Raw genomic sequence first — 20352 nt, forward strand, 5'->3', positions numbered from 1 at the left:
AAAAAAAAATTCTTCTTCTGATTTCGTTTTTTTTCATGTTTGTTATTATTATTATTATTATTATTATTATTATTATTATTATTATTATTATTATTATTATTATTATTATTATTATTATTATTATTATTATCATCATTATGAACTAGATTTTTTAATAGATCTATTAAATATGTAGTAGATTTTTGTTGATTATTTATTTTTCTAATTTGTTGATTTTATTTGTAGATCTACTAAATATAAAGTAGATTTTTGAAAAAAAATCGTATTATCATGATTTTTAGTATGAACTAGATTTTTAGTATTAGTAAAGTTACATTTTTTCTGTTAAAGTTCTATTATTAAAATTATACTTTTTTCTATTAAAGTTACACTTTTTTCTGTTAATGTTACATTTTTCTATATTATAAAAGTTACACTTTTTTCCATTAAAATTACACTTTTATCTATTAAAATTACACTTTTTATCTATTAAAATTACTTTTTTTTTTCTGTTAAAGTTACATTTTTCTATATTATTAAAGTTACACTTTTTTTTGTTATAATTACACTTTTTTCTATTATAATTACACTTTTTCTATTAAAATTATACTTTTTTTTTTGTTAAAATTAAATTTTTATCTATTATTAAAGTTACACTTTTTCCCATTAAAATTACACTTTTATCTAATAAAATTACACTTATCTCCATTAAAATTATACTTATTTCTATTATGGTTATACTCTCTTAGGACTAAAATTACACTCTCAATGGATTAAAGCTACACTTTTAATATGGACAAGAAATACACTCTCAATGGACTAAAATTATAATTTAATGGACTAAAATTACACTTTAACGGACTAAAGTTACACTTCTGGACTAAAACTGCAATTTTAGTGGACTAAAATTACACTTTAATGGACTAAAGTTACACTTCTAAAAGACTAAAGTTACACTAAATTACAATTTTGTTGCTAAAATTACAATAAATCATGATAGAATTACAAAAATTCAAAATATTATTCGTCAAAATCACTCGAAAAAGAATAAAGTTAAACTCGTAAAAACGCAAAATTGTCGTAAACTCGTCTCAAAATTACAAAAAAAACAAAATAAGATACGTCAAAACCGCTTTTTTTTCGTTAGAATTACACTCGTAAAATTTGAAAACGCAAAATTGTCATAAACTCGTCTCAAAATTACAAAAAACAAAATAAAACATGTCAAAACCGCTTTCTTTTTTTCGTTAGAATTACACTTTTTTTTTTTAGAATTACACTCGTAAAATTTGTATAAACTTTGAAGCATAAGAAGACTTTTTTTTGTTAAGTGTATGATAATGAATTAATGAATGTATAATTAAAGCTAGACAGAGAAAGTGAGATTAAGTAGTGTATAGGAAACTCATTAGTGTTAAGTGTGTTTGTTGTCTTCAATCACAACCATCCATATTTGAGGATCTAATGGTAAGGAATAGGACTTAGGGACTCAAAATATATGGTGGACTTATAAGAACTTTACTATATATAGAAATGGGATCAAGTGAGTCCCTTAGAATAGGTGAGTCCCATGAGTCCTAATATAAGCCATTGGATCTAAAAAAATGAATGGCTAAGATTAAAGTTAAATAAAATGCTGACATATAAATACTACAAACCCTAATTTCTCCTCCCATTTTCTCATTTCACTCCCTCACCAACCTCACTTCTCTCTCTTCCTCTCTTCTCTCTCTAACCGACGGTCAGAGCACAACCCGCCACCTCCTTTATTCGTCCTCCACTGCAACAACCCGCCACCGCCTCTGCCTTTTTTCTTCTCCCGCCGCTCTTCTGCCTCCCTCGGTCACCACCAGAGACGACCCCTGCTCTTCTACCGCCATTCGCCGCCTCTCTATCTATTTTTTTTTCTTTTTTTTTTTCCAGATCTGATTAATGGCGTCGTGGTTTTGTTGTTTTGGTGCGTCATGTGTGGGTGCCGGCTGTTGGCCGTGGTAGGTCGTGGCTGCTGCCTCTATTCGTTCTTTTTTTTTTTTTTTTTTTTTTTTTTTTTTTTTTTCAGATTACAGTCATGTGGAGGTGTTGGTGGGTTGTGGCTGCCGTCTCTACTCCTACTCCTCTCTCTCTTTTTTTTCCAGATCTATTGTGGTGGTTATTGTTGGTGGTTGTGGGTCACTTGTGGGGATAGAGGCGGTGGTGATGTCGTGGCCCTCTTCTATTTTTTTTTTTTTTTTTTTTTCAGATTGGTGGCGGTTGTTGCAGGCCAGGCGACGTCACGGTGGAGGGTGTGGTGGCTGGTGGTTAGAGGTGGTGGTGGTGTTAGTGTTGTGGTCATGGGCTGAGTGGCTGGACGAGATGAGGGTGGTGGTTATTAATATAAAGTTTCAGCGACATGAGTTAAAGTTACGCTTATACGGACTAAAGTTACGCTTATATGGACTAAAGTTATGCTTTGATATGGACTAATTATACTCACCAAGGACTTATATTACATAAATTCAAATTACAATCCTAAAAAAAATGAAGATAAAGTTTTAAAAATTACGACTAAAGTTACAATTTTAAAACATTAAAGTTACCTTCATAAAATTTATAAATCACAAACATTAACTAAATTCAAATTTTTATATTAGAAATTGTCAAAAAATAATTTAAGTTTCAATTTTTAGTATTAAAGTTTCACTCGTAAAACATTAAAGTTACATTTAATTTTAAAACATTAAAGTTACCTTCATAAAATTTATAAATCACAAACATTAACTAAATTCAAATTTTTATATTAGAAATTGTCAAAAAATAATTAAAGTTTCAATTTTTAGCATTAAAGTTTCACTCGTAAAACATTAAAGTTACATTTATAAATTAAATAAATTCAATTTTTTTTTATTAAAAATTGGTTAAAAATATTAAAGTTTTGATTTTTAGTATTAAAGTTTCATTCGTAAAACATTAAAGTTTCATTTATAAATCAGTAAAATTAAATAAATTCAAATTTTTATATTAAAAATTGTCTAAAAAATTAAAGTTTCAATTTTAGCATTAAAGTTTCACCTTAAAATATTAAAGTTATACTCAAAAATTGATTTTATATATTTAAAATCAAATTTTATACTCCCTCCTATTCTACATAAACTTCCCTCTTTCCTTTTTCATCTATTCACAATACCTTCCCTATTTCCTTATTTAGAAAAGTTTTATACTTATTTTAATCAACTTACCCCACAACAAAACCCCACCTCATCCCACAACAATACTTATTTTAATCAACTTACCCCACAACAATACTTATTTTAATCCTCTCACCCACAATAATACCCCACAATACCTTACCTCTCTCCAATTACCAAATTCCACTACAATACTTTACCTTATTTTAATTCCTCTCCTTAATTCTAGTGCCCCCCATGAATAGGGAGCTTTATCTAGAATAGGAGGGAGTAACATAAATCTAAATTTTTATTTATAAAATTATTTTAAATATTAAAGTTATAATTATAAAGAATTAAAGTTACAATCATAAATTAAAGTTTCATTTATAAAACATTAAAGTTTCCATCTTAAAATTTTAAAATCTCAACCATCAATCTTAAAAGATCAATGGCTAAAATGAGGACTTAGTGGACTCACCATTTTAGGTGGACTCATTTGAACCCCTCTCTCTCTCTCTCTCTCTCTCTCTCTCTCTCTCTCTCTCTCTCTCTCTCTCTCTCTATATATATATATATATATATATATATATATATATATATATATATATATATATAATATATATAAACCGTAGGACTTTGTAGCTTATAGTGAATTATTATTATTATTATTATTATTATTATTATTATTATTTACGCATTTTAATTGTTTTCTCCTTTTATACCATTGATGTTATATCTGATGTTTTCAAATGATTGTAACTATTCTGCCCTTTTATTTGTAGGACGTATGTTAATTGCATATGAAGGCTTTAGCTGAGCAAAGCAAAATTGGCAGGAAAAGTTCAAGAATGTGGCTTAAGATTAAAATTAGTAGGAAAAGTTCAGGAATATGGCCTTAAGTTACTACTTCCGGAATCACGAAAGTTTTTTTTTTTTGGCAGCCGTAAAAGAAGGTTTACCTATCTAGTCATAGCCTTACGCGCAAGGTTATAGGCGACATTATTAAAAGATCTAGGAATATAACTAATAGCTAAACAATGAAAGGAAAAGAGATAAGAATGAATGTCCTCAAGGATCACCTTAAGAAGGTGGTGTGGTCGCTCGATGCCAGCCAATTGACAAACAAGAGAGATGCAATCCGTAGATAGCTCCAAGTATCGCATTCCCTGTTCCATTGCCCACAAAAGGACCATTCGCACCCCCAATCCTTCCACTTGTAAAGGCGACTCAGCTCTAATGCTTTTATCTGTGTAAAAACATCTTTCTCCACTTCCTGATAAAGCGACCCAGCCAACACTTGCATCATCCAAACCTTTCCAACCTGTATCCACCATAATCCGAACATAGTCACAATGCCTGATTGCACCCACAAGACATACCGGTTTACTTTCGCGAATCAACTAAACCTATCACTCTGAAAAGTAGTAGTAGGCCCCGTTGTTAGACTTGATTATTTTTTAACAACTGCAATTGCCTGATCAGCCGTCCCAACTACTTGCGTCCATAAATTATAAAGTTGTCACTTTTGTTGCATGTGTAAATCTTACTTTTTATGTTATTTGAGGTTTCTTTTTCATCCTATCAACATTGTAGTTTTTTAATTTTAAGGGTTGTTAAATTTCACAATCACACATTAACAGTCTCATCAAGTCACCGTGAACTTGGTTTTTAACGTAACGAATAATTAACACTATAACTCAACGAAAGGACCATTTTCTCACGTAAAAAAGCCCCTGTTATTGATAAGGGTTTGATATCATTACTAACGCAGGTTAATACTTACTCCCTCCGTCCCGATCATTTGTTGTCCTTTTGTTTTGGCACAAAGACCAAGAAAAGAGAAGATAGCCAATTATTAAATGACATGTGGACCAAATTGAATGTGAATGAGCAAATTGTTTATTAACACTTGCACAAAACCTTGGATTAAGCCAATTACTTGAAATGCGAAAGAATACATGATAAATTGAAGCAAAGAGAGAAAGTCAACAAGTCTTGACAATCTAACACTATTGGGTGAGGCTTGCGACACAATGGTTTCTTTAAGATTTGTTATTATTTATTAACACTTGCACAAAACCTTGGATTAAGCTTACTTAATTTGTAAATATTTACTTCCAAAAACCTTATCATGAAGATGGAACGATATGAGTAGCATGTTGATGAGATTTCATCAATGTATAATTCATAAAAGTACTCCGTAGTATTTTAAGATTGTGTAGAGTCTAAATATGCTCAAATCACTGTAGCGCACAGATTTTAAATATATGGGATAGTCTTTCTATTTATTACTTCGTATTTTAAAGGACTTACATTTACATTATTGAGACTTGAGAGGGGCGACATGTGGAATGAATAATCAATATATAATACTCCCTTCGTCCCGATCATTTATCTACTTATTTTATTTTAGAGGATCTCATATATTTTTTATCTTTCTATATTAGAAAAGTTTTTATAGGTAAATTTTTTTTGGTGGAATGTGAAATATATTAATAATAATATGGCACAACCAACATACAGCTCATTGTTTTCGATGACTAAGCGTCCACAACATAATCAGTTAAACTATTACAATCATAAACCGTGAACTAGCAACTGAAATTTTTTGGGCCATCTTCTGGATTGAAGCCTCTGTTTGATGAGCATTTGGACCTCCTTGATAACCTCTGCATGAGTTCTTACCTAATGTTCTAACCTGCATAAGTTCCTGCTTTGCCAAATCAGGTACAAAACAGCAACCACAGCAGCAAATAAAATCTACTTCTTCAATAAGGATTTACATCTCCATTTGACACACCAACTAATTATATCTTGCCCAGAGAATTGTATGACGAGCCATTGCTGTAGTAGGCTCCAGCATCTCATACTGAAAGGACACTGATAGAACAAATGCACATAAGTCTCATCTGCAGTATTGCATAGATCACATACTCCATCAGTTATAACCCCAAACTTCATCAACCTATCCTTTGTTAACAGCCTCTATTTAACACACATCCAAGGAATAAACGAGTGTTTAGTAATATTAAATCTATTCCCTATCAGGGGATGCCAGTCAACTTATGTTTGAGACCCTTGTAGCCACTGATAACCTGATCGAACTGTGTACTCTCCATGATTACCACACCACTGATTGTTACTATATCCTGTTTTGAATTGATTTTTTACTTTGCATATTATTCTCCATGTCCAACTCGTATTCAGGGAAGGTTCATAATCATACCAATCTATACTTTTCATATAAATATGATCTACCCATTTGATCCACAGATGATCACTCTTGCTAGCTAGCCACCAAGTAAGTTTCCCAATCATTGCTAAATTCTATTACCTGCTATTGACTATGCCCAGACCCCCATATCTTTTGTCAGAACAAACAGACTCCCAAGATACTACATGAGCTTTACCATACTGATCAGAGGTAGACCATAAGTAATTTATGCAAATAGTTGATATCCTGTCAATAACAGTGACTGGACTAACAAATATCCTAGACCAGTACACATGAAGTTGTGACAAGACAGCTTGAACCAGGACTAGTCTCCCTCTGTAGCTCAACTTCTTAGCACCCCATCCTCTGAGTCTTGCCACCACCTTTTCAACCAACCTTGAACAATCCCCAATAGCCATTCTCTTGTAAGAAATAGGTATCCCAAGGTATTTAAAAGGTAACTGCCCTTCCTTGAACCCAGACATTCTCAAAATATAGTCCACCTCAATTGAACAAATCCCATTAAAATAAATGTTTGATTTGTCACGGTTCATTTCTAAGCCAGAGGCATTAGAAAATGTAGCAAAAGCTTTTAAAATCAATCTGATAGATCCTCCGTCCCCTCTACAGAACATGAGTAAGTCATCTGCAAAACACAAGTGACTCAACTTCATAGGCCTGCAGAGAGGATGGTAATTAAACTCCAGCTTCTCAGTCACTACAGTTATAACTCTACTCAAGTACTCCATGCATATGGTAAACAATAAGGGAGACATAGAGTCTCCTTGTCGTATCCCCCTCTTACCTTGAAAATACCCAAAACAGGAACCGTTGAGAGATAATGTGAACCAAGGGGAGGAGACACACACCATTATCCACTTAATCATCTGAGGGGGGAACTGTAAAGCAGTCAACATTTGCTCAATAAATTGTCATTCAATGGAATCATATGCTTTTTTGAGATTCACTTTCATAATGCATCTAGGAGAACAAGTCTTCCTATTATATAACCTAACTAGGTCCTGACAGACTAGAATGTTATCCACAATTTCCCTAGCTTTGATAAAAGCACTTTGATTAGCATTAATAATCTCAGAAAGAACACTTGACAGCCTATTGCAAATCACTTTAGAGATGGTCTTGTAAAGGACATTGAAGCAAGCAATAGGTCTGAAATCAGCTACACTAACAAGTCTATACTTTTTGGGAATAAGAGTCAATGTAGTAGAGTTAACCTGCTTCAGTAATTTGCCTGACAAAAAATTATTGAACAACCTTGAAGATATCCTTACTCAGCATACTGAAAGCATCTTTGAAAAACTGAGATGAATACCCATCAGGACCTGGTGCTTTGTTAGCTGGAATAGGGAATAGAGCCTCTTGAATCTCAGCTTCAGTAACTGGTCTAACCATATGATTAGCTTGCTCCTCATTCACAACCTTCCCTTGCCTCACAGTGGGAAATGCACATTCCCAACTGGTTTACTAGTCCCCAAGAGCTGTTGGTAATAGTCCTCAAAAGCTCCCTCAATATTACTGAGATTAGTATGGGTGACCCCATGCCTATCCTGAATACATAAGATCCTATTCTGAAGTCTTCTAGCTTTCATGATGCTATGGAAATACTGAGAGTTCTCATCCCCATCACTCATCCCGTAGGCCTTAGCTTTTTGACTTAGAAAACTTCTCCTTGCACTGTCCAACTCTCTAAATGCTGTAGCAGCCAGTTTCTCATTGGCATGTAAAACTTCATTAGTGGGTTCAGCATGCAACAACTTCTGAGTCTCATGTAAATAAATGAGGGCCACCTTAGCAGCAGTCTCAATATTAGCAAAGCTTGAGTCATTCAAGGCTTTTAATGGTGTCTTAAGGGCCTTCAATTTTTTAACAATCTGGAACATAGTATACCATTCAATCTGTTCATCCCATACACTTTGAACAATTGGTAGAAAAGCATCATCTTGCCCCCACATATTAAAGAACCTAAAGCTACCTTTCCTCCTTTCTGTGACAGGCCATAGAGAAATAGTGTAAGGACAATGATCATATAACCCTTCAGGGTGAAAAATAATACTAGCTTCTGGGAATTGATTCATCCATTCATCATTAATTTATAGGTAATTTGATTATACAGAATATACACATCTACTTTTCTTAGTGTTTGTGTAAAAATCAAAGTTAAATAAATAACCGGAACAAAGAGAAGAGAGTATCAAACTATTCCACGCAATCCTAGAAAGAGCTTGAATGTGAAACCAAAGATAAACAAATCGCTCTCTTCCACATGGAGATATGATGGCTGGTACACTACATAATATATTAAAAATTGGTTAACGAGATTCATGCTAATCATCCAATTATCTTTGGAATCAAATGTCAATATATATGTTGCAGGAGCAATGCATGACTCACGTGTATGTAAAATTATTAAGAAGGTTTGCTATAAAACATTGCTGATAGATCATATGGATAGAACTCCATTATGATCTTAGTCATGCACGATGTTCGTATAGGAATTTATAAGAAAGACTAACTTATCACCTAGCTATGTATATGAGTGGGGTTGAACTACGATTTTATGAGTAAGAGTGTAAGAGAACCTTATATTTGAAACTTTAACGGTCTTTACTAACATATAAATTTGAATCGAGATTTTAAGTTAATTTATGTTATTTATTTCGATCATTTACAATTAAGATTGGACTTGTGTAGTAGGATTGATTCGAAGAGGATAAGTTTGATTGAAACAATGATTTTAAATAATTAGTGGCAAATTACATAAGATCAACCGAATTGAGTTAATTAGTTATTTTAGTGATGACAAAACTTGCCATAGTCATATAACAAAAGTAACTAATTTCTAAAGATCTTTTAAGTTTATTGGTAGGCAGAGTATTATTGGTCCATATTGGATCATATAAATATAACATAAGATATTACAAATGGCCCGTGCATCGCACGGGCATTAAATCTAGTCTATCTATCTATATTAATAAATGAAGTTTTTTCCGAGCGATTACAGAGTCTCCAACTTTTACAAACTACCTAAAATAAATCTATTAAGTTTTAATAATTTTTAATATAATTGTAGAATAATGGTCCGTATAAACAATTAAATATTCTAAGATAAAATAACAAAAAGACAGTGTTAATGAGCAATAAAAAAAGTAAAAAAATAACAATTATTAGGATTTATGTTTAAGAAGTCTAATAAGACTCTAACATATTACCTTCAAAGTTATATATATTGAAAGCCCTTGCTTGATCGTCATTCAACTTCCTACTACTCATTGTTCCACGTAATTTTTTTATTTGCTCATGACATTGATTCCTTTGTTTGCTGCTTTGACAACATTATTTATTTTGCTTAGTTCACTGTTATTATGATTATGATGAAAGCATAATAAGTTCTTTAATTAATTTAATTACAGGCTTTGGTATTTCTTTCTTTCGTATCATACGTAATTTCTGAGATATTTATGTTATAATTGGTGATTTTTCATAATTTTATTCAGGGTACGATGTGGAATATTATGAAAGATTGTGACTTGCCTTTCACAAATGCTAAAAAGTGATTTGAAGCCCAAAAACAAAGATGGCCACATATCATCGATATCCTGTAAGTGACTTTGATCTCTTAACTCTACTGTTTTGCATTCAGAAGCTTATATTAAGGGTTTATTAGTTCTCAAATATTAACTCTATAGTTTTGTACACCGTAATCAAGATCTTATAATATGTCGACTAATTATTTCTCATATGTCAAACATAGGGAAATCGAGCATCTACTTAAAACTTGGGTATTATGATTAAAGTTTGTATATTAGTAGTAGTATACTTCTCGAGTTATTGTTCGAGCAATGTGAGGAGTAATCGAACTTTGTAGAGACTTTATAACGAATTTAATTAGCTTATAAATTTATATACTCCGAACGATGTTACAAAATAGAAATATGCTTCAAATAAAATTAGTTACCGTTACTATATTTAATTTGATAATTCCATGACGAAGGGATGTTATGGCGTAGGCACGGCTAAATCTTTTCTCAAACACGTAGAAAGTGTATCTATGCAATCACAAATTCTCATTATAGAAGTGAGATATCCATCTATAGTTATAGACGGGCCAAATATCCACCAACTTTGACCTGTTTTTTAATTTAAACGGATATATTTGTCTATAATGAGACTAATTGAAAATTAATATACAACGTATAATTTTAGCGATCTAACTCAATTTCGGAATTGATTGAAAAGACAATTTCAACGCGAGTGCAAGGGCTGGGTTAAATCTTTCATATTAATATTGATAAAATAATCTCCCTTTCGGACTGCCTTTTACCTTTCAGGAAGAAAACTTGAAGTGTCAGGACTGGGACGGGCATAGGCTTCCATATATCTTAACTAGTTAACATTTATTTGTTGCGTTATGAGTTTACAGAACCGGTAATATTGTCCCAATATTTGTGTAAAAAAAAAAATATTGTCCCAATATATTTATATTTTAGCTTTTATTATGGAATTTGACGCAAGTGACTAACATATACGCATTAGTTTTTTTGTTTACTCAATTATAATTTCTTAACCAAATTCATATAGCTTGGATAGTTTGTAAGAGTTGGACTCTTTCACGTTACTCAAAAGCGTTCCATAAAGACACTACTCAACCATTCCCAAATCAAATTCTAAGTTAGATTATCACTTCTTTTACGTTAAACCCAAATCCAACAGAGCTTATAACAAACACAAATTTTCATTATAGACATGAGATATCCGTCTATAGTTATAGACGGACCAAATATTCACCCACTTTAAGCATAAGACAAGCAACAAACTGTATGATGGGGTCCAAAAATGTCACCACGTTAAGCATATTTAATCCGTCTTTTACTTTAAACGAATATATCCGCATATAGTGAGACTAATTGAGAAATGAGGTCACAAATATGTAAAAACAAGTAAGAAAAAGTCTCTCTAAAAGCTCAAACTACGGCCTTCACTTTGAAAAGTGGGACAATTAGTGGCATATCAATCAAAATATGGAATAGATTTGATTTCAGCAAAAACATTATTTTTTATTTTAGTATAAAGCATGATATTAATTAAAAAATCACCAAACAATCAATTTTTATGATATAATGTACTGTTGGCCTTAAAAAAGAATTAAATAAAACGATATTATTTCTAGGACTGTGCATTGCACGGGCATTAAATCTAGTTTATATTATTAAAGGAAACTTTTTTCGAGCGATTATAGAGAGTCCAAGTTTTGTGAATTACTTTCGGGCTATACATAACTAAATCAGAATACAATGATAACATAAATTATTAAATATAGAGATAGAGATTTTACGGAGTAATACAATTTGAGTCAAACCCAAATTACAAAGTTGCAGTGGAAACCAAATTCCATTACACTACTGATGCATTGTATATTAGTATAAATACTACAAGATGATAATGGAAGTTTAGCCTCCTAGGCTTTCTTGCAGATAAATTACATGTGATCGAGTAAATGTAATTTGGTCAGCAAAAGTAAACCAAGTTTTCTATGACTAATAGTTACTAATGCTTTACTGTTATTCTTCTTGGCCCTCGCCTATGACCTTCTAACATATCTTTTAATCTGTATTAATCGTCTACTTTCTTTTATCCCAGGAATTGCTTTGTTAGACGTGCCTTTATATTAGAGTTCAGTTATCCTTTTTTTTTCAATTTGTTTAAACTTCTCGCTTATTAACTAATGGTTTAAGATATATTTTTCGTTTGACAAGTACATAACTTGATCCCGGAAGCCTTCTCAAGACGACCATGTCATCAAGATTTTGAGTTTTTAGGCCCAAGATTAATCGAAGTGAATGTTAATATTCACGTCAATATAAGGTAAACTTCGTTTCTTTTACCGAGATTTCGATAATTAAGTGCTCTTGCCTCTTGAGCAACATAACAGCTTTAACTCTATAGGGTAATTATTATTTTTTATTTTGCTATTTAGCTTTTGCAAATGAATTAAAAAAGTATTAAGCTTCAACTCTATACGGTAAGTATTATTTTTTATTATGCTATTTAGCTTTTGCAAATGAATTAAAAAAGTATTAAAAATAGACGTATTCATCTTAAATACACGTAGTAATATAGATGTATATTCTCAAATTTTAAAGGGTTCCAATTAAATTCAAATAACAAGCTGCTATTTCCTTTTCTAAAAGATAGAGAGTCAATGACACACGTAGAAATAAACTTCGTAGATAAATTTGGTCACTGACAAGGCTCAACTCGTATCACCTAATCAAAATAAATCCATCTCAGTACTAATAAATAGTTAGTGGTAAAACAGGTATCGAATCCACAGGGAGGCGGTAATAATCAGTTTGCTAATATTTAAAGTGTCTCAAGGGTAACAATTTTATGGGGGTTTTGGTTTGTTTGTTTTCTATCAACTAATAACAAGTAATTAAAAGATGATTAACAGTAATATTAAAGAGTCTACGATTCCAGTTTACTAGGTCAATTATATGGGGTTTATCTTAATCAATTGTTAGGCCAATCAAATTATCTAAGGTCACAAGATTGATTAATTCTATCATGTCCTTTAGATTAAGTCTAACATGCAATCGCTAATATTAAACACAATCTATTTGATTATCGCAGTCTATATTAATTCTAACCATGTCGGTGAAAGTATTAATTCGCTACACTAATTATCAATTCAGGCCTAAACCAAATAATTAGAATAAGAATTCGTGTGATATTACTAACAATTAATTCATTAACCTCTTTCTAATCAACCTAGACCCCCTTCATCCCAGATGAATAAATTAGCTACTCATAGTGAATTGAACAACAACAATAAAGATTGATAACAACATAATTGAAGACATGAAATAACAATAATGAATTAAAAGCATAAAACTTGAATAATAAATTATGAAGAACGATTAGTACCTTAGTAATTAACGAGGAAAGATTAAAGAACAAAGTATGAAAGTTAAAGTATTTTTCCAAAATTATTTAAAATTAGTAAAAACGTAACCTAATAAATCCTACGAGTTTAGAATATATACTACAAACAAGACGTGTTTTAGGAAAATACGGAAATAAGACCATCAAGGAGGTTCCTCGATCGAGCCTTAACATACTCGATCGAGGAGGGTTACTCGATCGAGCACTCCTTTACTGTAATACTCCGTATTTTAATAATAAATTGTGGAGATAATTTATGTAATTTAATAATTAATTAAAAGACATTTCTAATAGTAATTATAATAAGCTGTTAATTACATAATAGATTAATAATGCAAGTCGGGAATTGGGTTTAGCTAATATTTAGCATTGGGCCGTGTGCCATTGTTGTTTGGACCGAAATCTATTAAGTTGGTACGAGTGTAATCGGGAATTAATAATAAATAATATGGGAATAATATTATATAAAGGTAATTATAATTATAATAATAATAAAGTTATGGCAATAATAAATTAGTAAGTATTATATGAGGAAATTATAGTTGTGATAGGATTAATAGTATATGATAAATAATAATGATTTAATTATAATGACAATTTCTATATTAATTAGAATAAGGAAAGTTACATAGTTTCCTAATTGGCCTCGTATTCTCTAAATCTTACACTATAAATACCACCTCAAATCTGAGAAATAATTCACAAATTAAAAAGAAGAAGCTTTAGGAGACGGAAGAGGAAGGAATTAACATAAACCAATTAATCAACTCGAGGTAATTATCCGTCTTAAATCAATTTATATTCGTTTCATGTGAGCATCTTTAAGACAACTGTATGACTTGTATAGACCGCCATAGGACACGAGATTTGGACCTAGAGCGACCTTGCACTGCAAATTTTCTGACTTGACCATAGTTGACCGTCGTTGACCTTGTTACGGTGGCTTTTGGGGCGGTTGAAAGACGGCTGGTCAGGAGGGGTTATACGGGTTGGTTGTGGGTGATTGGAATGGTTATTTGACCCACTAATTGGACACGCCTTGACCTGGGGTTTGGGTGGTTGATGTTGGCGGCGGGGGGCGGTTGTGCTGGTGGTGGTTGGGTGGTCAGGTATGGTGGTTTGTGCGGTGGTGACGGGAAACAGGGGAGGAGCTGTTGTTCTGGGCAGGCGGTTTTCGGGGGGGTTTTAGGGGTTGTTGGTGGTCTGGTTAGGGGGGTTTCTGGGTGGCTTTTGTCGAGGGAGGATAGGGGAGTTGATTGGTGGTTGTAGGTGGCGGTGAAGGTGATGTTAGGTGGTGGTTCTGGGACGGGTTTGATGGGCTGTCAGGTGGTGTTGCGGTTGGTGTCGTGTGATAGGGCGTGGGTTTGTGGGTTGCTGGTGGTGGTGTAGTCATGGTTTAGGGTGAGTTGGGTGCGTGGGGTTGCAGGCTAGGGGTGTCGAGGCTGGGTGGTGGCTGTGGCAGCGTGTGGTGTCGGGTTTGGTGGTTTTTAGGAGGGGAGTTGGTCACGGTTTATAAACCGTGTATGGGGGGTGATTTGTGTTGTTTTTGAGCCGGGTTTTATTTGGGTAACTCGAGTTATAATTGAATCGGGTTTTTAAGTACCGTAGACCTTTAATCGTAATAATAAATAATAAATTTGAATAATAAATATAAATTTATAAATAGTAATTTGAGGTAATAAATAATTGAATTGAATTATAATATTTTGATTAGGTGACGGTTGTGAAGAATTATAATCGAATCGGATTGCTTTATTTATTGGATTGCTTGAGCTGCGTAATTGGAATTGCTTGCCAGGTAGGATAATCTACTCAACTGATTGTGTAATTGGTGTTATTTATCATACGGTTATGATATATGGTTGACCGGCAATTTAATTTGTGATGTTATTTAATTGGATGGTTTATATACATGATTGTCGTGTTTAATTACGAGAATGGTTTATGAGAATTGGACTGCCCCAGGCTTAGTCTCTGGTGGATAACGTGAGTGGTGATTGGACTGCCCCAGGCTTAGTCTCTGGTGGATAACGTGTGTGAATATTTGGAAGGCCCCAGGCTTAGTCTCTGGTGGATAACGTGGATAGTTGATGTTGAGATGTGACATGTGAACAGATGAGATTGGAATATTGACGGTTGTGAGAGATGGGTTGTTTTAATATATTTTATCCTACTCAACCATTGGTTGACGTGTTTGCTTCTGTGTCAAAATAAAATTGATGCCTGCTTTAATTGATGGCATCCTGTGGCGAACCATTTAATATTTCCGGTTAAATGGGGAGCAGATTTAAATAGCAGGTTTGGAGCTAGCTGACTTGGGAGCATTGGGAAGAGAGCTCGACTTGGACCATAGTTGAAGTCTAGATCACATAGAACAATTTATATCACTTTAGTTATTTCCGCTGCGAGTTGTAAATATTTTATACTAAGTTTTAGTTGGATCATTGGTAATAAACATGTAATCATTAAAGTTTTAATTTAAAGTACTTTGGTTTGTTGTACTTTGTTATACACTACCTCGAAAACCGAGATGGTAACAGTCCTATTTATTTGGGAATGTCTAGCTAAAGGCTCCTGAATAAATGGGGGTGTTACAAAGTGGTATCAGAGCAAAACGATCCTCAGGCCTAACCAATGAATAATAATGAATTTAGGGTGTGTCTAAATAAAATGAACCCCGGGTAGAAACTGTTAGGAGCCCCTCTTAGTGCGGTTAAGAAGCGCGCCTTAATTCGTACCATGGCCCTCTCAGCTTTGAACCGGGAACCTTGAGAGACATTTCAGCGTGGGGTAATTTATAATGAATATAGTATATTTCCTTTGGGAATTTGGTTGCCTTGTTTGTATGACTGTTTCCGTTAATGATTACGGATGATTCCTTTTAAGTATTGTTATGAGCATGTTGATATGGGGAAGGTATGTTGGAGGTATGAGTATGCTTAATATGTGAAGCGTTGAAAGAATTGCATGAAATCGTGAAGAATGCAATTTTGGTTGATTTCTCGAAATTTTACCCTTGATTGTTTTGGCTGCCATTTACTACCTGTTTAAAATTCTTGTACGCAAATTTTATGAGTAATATCTTTATGAGTTAGCTTTCATATGCCACTGGTCTCATGTTCAAATAATATACGGTTTAGGAGAAATAAATATTTTAGTGGACAGTAGCCGAAATATTCCTGTACAGTGATGTTTTCGCGCCATGTTTTTGTAAAATTTGCCATTTAAAAACTACTTAATTATTTGTTATAATTCCAATGCCACTGTTTAGACTCATGTATGTTTCTAAATTGGTAAGCCACGTTTTAAGAAAATATTTTGACAATTTATAGTGATTTTTACAAGTTGACCTAAGTTTCTGACAAGTTCCTGTAAAATTTCTGTTTCGACCGTATAACTTGTAAAATGCATTATAAATTAATCATTTGGATTTTTGATCTGATTCTTTTCTCAATGGTTCATATACTTTCTATATTTTGATGTTATCAACTATGTGGAGTAGAATAATATGCCTAGTGATATGCGGAATGTGTTTCCCTAAGCCCAAATATTTATATTAGTTGCATGCATGTTTATGTTAGATATCATTATTAAGAAAAGACTAAACCATTATGTGTATTTTGTTATAGACTATTATTTATTTGGCAATGTATTCGCCAGGAGTTTAAATAAAGTTAGTTTAGGTTGTGGTTTGCTACTCGGAAGTGAATCAAATATTTTGTTTTGTATTCAGTTAACCATTAATTAGTGTTGGAAATAAAAGTTGTTTTATATTAAAATGTGTGTTTCATGTTTTATATTATAATAATGATTTGGTTGTTCCATTGTTTGATATTTCGAACTTCGAGGACGAAGTTAAATTTTAGGGGGAAGGAATGTAATACTACGAATGTTTTGAGTTGTTGTTGTGATATATTGTGATGCGATTGGTATGGATGATAATCGTAAATGGATGATGGTGATGAATGATAATGTTGGATGATGGGAGTTGTGGGTGAACTTCGGGACGAAGTTCATTTTAAGGGGGGAAGACTGTAATACTCCGTATTTTAATAATAAATTGTGGAGATAATTTATGTAATTTAATAATTAATTAAAAGACATTTGTAATAGTAATTATAATAAGCTGTTAATTACATAATAGATTAATAATGCAAGTCGGGAATTGGGTTTAGCTAATATTTAGCATTGGGCCGTGTGCCATTGTTGTTTGGACCGAAATCTATTAAGTTGGTACGAGTGTAATCGGGAATTAATAATAAATAATATGGGAATAATATTATATAAAGGTAATTATAATTATAATAATAATAATAAAGTTATGGCAATAATAAATTAGTAAGTATTATATGAGGAAATTATAGTTGTGATAGGATTAATAGTATATGATAAATAATAATGATTTAATTATAATGACAATTTCTATATTAATTAGAATAAGGAAAGTTACATAGTTTCCTAATTGGCCTCGTATTCTCTAAATCTTACACTATAAATACCACCTCAAATCTGAGAAATAATTCACAAATTAAAAAGAAGAAGCTTTAGGAGACGGAAGAGGAAGGAATTAACATAAACCAATTAATCAACTCGAGGTAATTATCCGTCTTAAATCAATTTATATTCGTTTCATGTGAGCATCTTTAAGACAACTGTATGACTTGTATAGACCGCCATAGGACACGAGATTTGGACCTAGAGCGACCTTGCACTGCAAATTTTCTGACTTGACCATAGTTGACCGTCGTTGACCTTGTTACGGTGGCTTTTGGGGCGGTTGAAAGACGGCTGGTCAGGAGGGGTTATACGGGTTGGTTGTGGGTGATTGGAATGGTTATTTGACCCACTAATTGGACACGCCTTGACCTGGGGTTTGGGTGGTTGATGTTGGCGGCGGGGGCGGTTGTCTGGTGGTGGTCTGTGGTCGGTATGGTGGTTTGTGCGGTGGTGACGGAAACAGGGGAGGAGTCAGCTGTTTGTGCAGGCGGGTTTCGGGGGCTTTAGGGGTTGTTGGTGGTCCGGTTAGGGGGTTTCTGTGGTCATGTTGTCGTGGGAGGATAGGGAGTTGATTGGTGGTTGTAGGTGGCGGTGAAGGTGGTGTTAGGTGGTGGTTCGGGACGGGTTTGATGGGCATGTCGGTGGTGTTGCGGTTGGTGTCGTGTGATAGGGCGTGGGTTTGTGGGTTGCTGGTGGTGGTGTAGCTGGCGGTTTAGGGTGAGTTGGGTGCGTGGGGTTGCAGGCTAGGGGCGTCGAGGCTGGGTGGTGGCTGTGGCAGCGTGTGGTGTCGGGTTTGGTGGTTTTTAGGAGGGGAGTTGGTCACGGTTTATAAACCGTGTATGGGGGGTGATGTGTGTTGTTTTTGAGACGGGTTTTATTTGGGTAACTCGAGTTATAATTGAATCGGGTTTTTAAGTACCATAGACCTTTAATCGTAATAATAAATAATAAATTTGAATAATAAATATAAATTTATAAATAGTAATTTGAGGTAATAAATAATTGAATTGAATTATAATATTTTGATTAGGTGACGGTTGTGAAGAATTATAATCGAATCGGATTGCTTTATTTATTGGATTGCTTGAGCTGCGTAATTGGAATTGCTTGCCAGGTAGGATAATCTACTCAACTGATTGTGTAATTGGTGTTATTTATCATACGGTTATGATATATGGTTGACGGGCAATTTAATTTGTGATGTTATTTAATTGGATGGTTTATATACATGATTGTCGTGTTTAATTACGAGAATGGTTTATGAGAATTGGACTGCCCCAGGCTTAGTCTCTGGTGGATAACGTGAGTGGTGATTGGACTGCCCCAGGCTTAGTCTCTGGTGGATAACGTGTGTGAATATTTGGAAGGCCCCAGGCTTAGTCTCTGGTGGATAACGTGGATAGTTGATGTTGAGATGTGACATGTGAACAGATGAGATTGGAATATTGACGGTTGTGAGAGATGGGTTGTTTTAATATATTTTATCCTACTCAACCATTGGTTGACGTGTTTGCTTCTGTGTCAAAATAAAATTGATGCCTGCTTTAATTGATGGCATCCTGATGCGTGTCATTTATATGATGTTTTACATCTCCTTTTACACGCATTTCAGAGCTCAATTGTGCTATATATGCCCATATTTCTCTATTTTCCTCTACTTTCGTGCTTTTGTACTTTATTGCAGAAATGTGGAGAATTTAACGAGCTTGGTGCGCGATCCAAGGCCCAAAAGACAAGTCCACGTAGAATAAAGAAGTCAAGTAGCAGCTAATCCGGTCGATCGACCATCCACATCAGTCGATCGACCACCTATCGGGTTCCGAAGCTTACATTTTCTTTGAGGAGCGATCGATCGACCGGCCGAGTAGTCGATCGACCAGATTTCGATTCCAGACGGAATTAAAAGATTGAGAAACTCAAGGCCCGTGAAGTTTAGGTTTTAGGAAATAGTTGTTGCGCTTATTGGCTATATAACGTAACATAACTTTCAGTTTTTAAAACGGAGTTTTTATCAGAGAAATCATTAAGTTGCACTTCACAATAGTTTAGTTTATCTTCTTAGTAATTAGGGTTTGATATATCGACTTTGCATCGGATCTTTCAGTTCTTAATCTTAATCTTCCTTTGAAATCTCGGTATTCCTCTGCCCTAATTCCTGTTCTTCGTTATTTTCGTTAGTATAGAATTGTTAGTTAATTCCCTAAGCCGATCTATTGTTTATGTTTATTGTTTTCTTTATCAATTCAAGCATGAGTCCTTTAGTCTTAATCTTTAGCGTTGTTGTAGTTTTCATCATTGCCATGAGTAGCTAAATAGCTTGTGCTAGGATGTAGGCGATTTATGGCTAGGCGGCAATAGGTTAGATACGGACTGAACCCGCGTGTCAGTCGATCGACTGACATTGTTGGTCGATCGACTGACCTTGTAAGGTTACCCTTCGTTTTAATTGTTTTTAAACTTGTATTTAACGAATCGAATGCATGCGACCAGTTAGATACCTCTTTTGTGACCGACCCATTAGATCGAAAGATAGGGAAGGTTATTTGACCGTCA

At 33.7% G+C, this 20352-nt stretch overlaps 1 protein-coding gene across 1 annotated transcript; it reads right to left on the reverse strand.

The window, feature by feature from the left end:
• Positions 1 to 7790: 7790 nt before the first annotated feature.
• Positions 7791 to 8435, reverse strand: LOC141601754 (uncharacterized). Its single transcript, XM_074422056.1, has one exon. The coding sequence runs from the start codon at positions 8433 to 8435 to the stop codon at positions 7791 to 7793; it is 645 nt and encodes a 214-aa protein (XP_074278157.1).
• Between the last annotated feature and the right edge of the window lie 11917 nt (positions 8436 to 20352).

Source organism: Silene latifolia, chromosome 9 (assembly GCF_048544455.1).
Source record: "Silene latifolia isolate original U9 population chromosome 9, ASM4854445v1, whole genome shotgun sequence".
NCBI classification, from domain to species: domain Eukaryota; kingdom Viridiplantae; phylum Streptophyta; class Magnoliopsida; order Caryophyllales; family Caryophyllaceae; genus Silene; species Silene latifolia.